General features: G+C 41.2%; 1 protein-coding gene across 1 annotated transcript; it reads left to right on the top strand.

Annotated features, from left to right (window-relative positions):
• The first annotated feature begins 689 nt into the window (after positions 1-689).
• On the top strand, positions 690-2,959 carry LOC113775685 (S-adenosylmethionine decarboxylase proenzyme-like). Its single transcript, XM_027320663.1, has 3 exons — positions 690-934; positions 1,085-1,242; positions 1,351-2,959. The coding sequence occupies exon 3, from the start codon at positions 1,534-1,536 to the stop codon at positions 2,695-2,697; it is 1,164 nt and encodes a 387-aa protein (XP_027176464.1). The 5' UTR covers positions 690-934; positions 1,085-1,242; positions 1,351-1,533; the 3' UTR covers positions 2,698-2,959.
• The last annotated feature ends 925 nt before the right edge of the window (positions 2,960-3,884 follow it).

Raw genomic sequence — 3,884 nt, 5'->3', positions numbered from 1 at the left:
TGCCCCTCACTATAAAAAATCCTCCACGCATGCCTAGGAACAGAAATCTATGGGCTAGTATACAAAGAGACAAGAATACAACTAAAAATTAAGCCTTAAAAAAAAAATTCCAAACTATCTTCTCTTTCTCTACCGTCTTGTTTATTTTCTTCACTAGAGGCCGTCTACAAGCCTGTATCCCTTGAGATGCTCGCCCTAGCAAAAGGAGCCAAACTTCCCCCAATTCTCTGCCTTTGTCAATCTATATACGAAGAATTAATTTCTTTTTACATTTATATATATTATATTAACGGACTGAATATATACACACACATATATATAAATATAAATTTTAAAATTTAAAATTTAGAATTTAGACTATAATAAATTTTAAAATTTACACATAATTAATAACGCGTTATTTAATTTTATTAGTGTATATTGCATACATTTTAAGAAAGTGTTATTATATATTAATCAATTAAACAAAATCCAATTATCCCAAAAAGATTAGAATAAGAATAGAAAAGGAATACCAAACCAAATTCAGAAAACAAAAGAAAAAAATCTAAAAGAAAAAAAACCAGCACCCCTGATCTCGGGGCCGGGCTTTTTGTTTGTTTGCCGTACTCTTGTGATGCCCAGCCATTATAAATAGTTTTGCATCCGTTCACTCTCCCCAAACCAAAACTACTCACCCCTGATATTACTACCGCTTATTTTCCTGCTTGTCTTCCTCGTTTGGCTCCCGGTTTCGTCTCTACTCCACAATCCAGAGAGTCCCTACCCTTCTCTCTTGCTCTCAACAAAGCACAAATCCCAATCCTGCTTTTGTTCCTTTCCCATACGACATTACAATCATAAGCACCAGAAGCAGAGAGATAAAAGAAGAGCTCAGCTCATTTCAAGGCGGTCACTATTCACTTCTCTTTTGTTTGATTCTCCAAACTTTAACGTAAGTTCCCTAAATCATGTGGCTTTTCTTCCCTGTATAAATATATTGATGCATGGCTATCTAATTTCTCTAGCATTCACAAAACCAAGGTTTCTTGATTCCAACTGGACCCTTATTCTTGCAAAAAACAAAAAAAAAAATTTTTTGCAGGGAGGTTTAATGTTGTAATGGAGACCAAAGGTGGTGACAAGAAAAAGTCTTCTAGTATTAGAGCTAGAACCCAATACGAAGCCCCCCTTGATTACATCATTGAAGACGTTCGTCCCCACGGCGGCAACGAGAAATTCCGATCTGCTGCTTATTCCAACGTCAGTACTTGTACTAAAATCAATCAACTATCATAATGCTCTTTACCTATGCAAATTGTTTGTAAAATGTTTTTTACGTAATCCTTTTGTTTCTTGATTTTGTTGCAGTGCGTGAGGCAACCATCCTGATCTCTTTTTCGTTAGACGATGGACGCTTCAGTAGAGTAGGGAATTTTCTTCAAAAGTTTTAGGAGTTTTTAGCCATCCATCAGCCTTGCTCAGAGAATTAAGGTCGCATCAAACTTTCGTTATTTGCATTTTGGCGCCTGCTTTTTGTGAGATATTCTCAAAATGGCTGTTTCAGCTATTGGTTTCGAAGGCTTTGAGAAACGCCTGGAAATCACATTCTCGGAGCCACCCGTGTTCAGAGATCCGAATGGGCAGGGCCTTCGGGCCCTGACTCGGTCTCAACTCGACTCCATTCTCGTGCCCGCTTGCTGCACTATAGTTTCCCAGCTATCCAACGCTGAGTTTGACTCGTACGTGCTCTCCGAGTCGAGTTTGTTCGTTTTCCCTTTCAAAATCATACTCAAAACATGTGGCACCACCAAATTGCTTCTGTCCATCCCACCAATCATGAAACTTGCCGACTCGCTCTCACTCGGTGTCAACTCGGTTAAGTACTCGCGTGGGACCTTCGTTTTCCCGAATGCCCAACCTGCCCCTCACCGCACCTTTTCTGAAGAGGTGGCCTTCTTGAACGCTTACTTCAAAGACGGGAGTGGCTACGTCCTCGCCGATCCGAACTTTCCGAATCGCAACTGGCATGTCTACGTGGCACAGGTGGGCCCGCTAAAGTCCGACCATCCGAGGCCCGTGTTTAATTTGGAGGTGTGCATGACGGGCTTGGACGGAGAAAAAGCCGCCGTGTTTTTCAAAACATCGGATGGATACAATCAAATGACGAAAATGTCCGGGATTTCTGAGATAATTCCAAGTCACTTGATATGCGACTACGAATTTGAGCCATGCGGGTACTCAATGAATGGGATGGAGGGCTCAGCTTATTCTACCGTGCACGTGACCCCAGAGGACGGGTTCAGCTACGCCAGCTATGAATCCATGGGTTTGGACTTCGGGTCGGAGAATCTGGGCGGGTTGGGATCGCTGGTGAATAGGGTGCTGAGGTGTTTCGGACCAGCTGAGTTCAGTGTCGCTGTCACGTGCTTGGGAGGTGGCGACAGATGTGGGGACGAGCACCTGGAGTTCTGGGGTGGTGACGTGGAGGGATACAGGTGTGAGACTGGGGTGAGGCAAGAGTTGCCAGGTGGCGGCTGTGTGTTCTACCGGTGTTTTGCCGCATTCAGGGGAGGAAAAGGGGAGTGCAGAGTGGGGACCCCGAAATCAGTTTTGCATTGCTGGGAGGAAGTGGCGGAGGAAGGGGCGGAGGTGGTGGGGATTGGACCTGTAGGTGGTGGTGCGGTGGTGTCCTGCCCGTTTGTGGGGTCTGCTTAGTTTGGATAATGGTTTGTTAATTTTAGGTTGGCTGTCCATTGCTGCTCAATTAGGAGATTGTAAAGTTTCTTATTGTCCTTTTATTTTAGAAGAATGGCACTTCCGAGCGTGGGATTTTAGCTGTCTTGGAACCACTTTTGGAGTAGCGTGGAGTAGAAGGGTTAAATTAACTAGTGTTTCCTAGTGCTAAGTAACTTTGATCATTAATGGAGGATTTTATGTTTTATCATTCTTCAATTTTTCTTGTGGTAAGCTTGTGAAAAATGAGTTGCTTGTACTCTGACTCTGATGATATAACAAGGGCTGATGAAAGAAACACATATTTCGAGGATCACAACAGTATTATTGATGTTAACAACAACGTTGTTTCTCTTACGCACACAATAACAATACTAGAAGATACAAGTAACCACGGAACAAGAATCACCTGGCAGCCAACAAGAGAATTAATAGCTCAGAAAGACGTGCCTATATATGGAACGCTTCATGTTCACGGCTTGGTTCAAATAACTTTGGAACAAAAATTACGGGTTCAAAATGATTAATCCAAATTATTTGATAGCTCAAGAGTTGAAATTTGTACATTAAGCTCTTTTTTTCCTCGAGTTCAATAAGAGACTCTTGAAATGGGGCCTTACATTCACATATTCTTTAGAGTCTCTGCGTTATTCTTGCAAAGATCGATCACAATCGGAACTGTTCATTTAATCATGTGCGAATTCTGCATGTGCTAAGAGAATTTAAACAGCACCAAAACAAAAGGTGAATGAACCACGAATTCGGAATGTGAAAGTTGTTTGAGAACTCTTGCATCACTTGGATTCTGTAATTCTGAGAATGACCGGAGAAGCAACGGAGCTTTTGTTTGTATGAAGACAATTTGTGTCTTGGATCAGTTGTGGTCAGGTTCCATATGCCCTGGAAAAGAATATGTTCCATTATCACAGTTCTTGCATCCTACTTGCTATATATCTACAATACTTTATCGTAAAACAAGTTTTATAGCTTATCTAGTTTATAATGGGCTTCCTCTTTTATTTCTTTATCTATTGGTTTATGCACTGGACGAAAATTAAATATAAGAGAAAAGAACCAAAAGCTAGGAATTGAAGAAAATGTTAGACAGAAACACAAGGAAGGATACATCATATATAAGCTAGCTCGTAATAGAAATTCCTTCAATTTGT

The sequence above is a fragment of the Coffea eugenioides genome, chromosome 6, assembly GCF_003713205.1.
Source record: "Coffea eugenioides isolate CCC68of chromosome 6, Ceug_1.0, whole genome shotgun sequence".
Classification (NCBI taxonomy): Eukaryota; Viridiplantae; Streptophyta; class Magnoliopsida; order Gentianales; family Rubiaceae; genus Coffea; species Coffea eugenioides.
The sequence above is the reverse complement of the archived record's forward strand: the minus strand, read 5'-3'. Positions and strand labels throughout refer to the sequence as shown.

Coding starts and splice junctions, on each gene's coding strand:
- LOC113775685 (XM_027320663.1), top strand. CDS start 1,534: ATGGCTGTTTCAGCTATTGGTTTCGAAGGCTTTGAGAAACGCCTGGAA.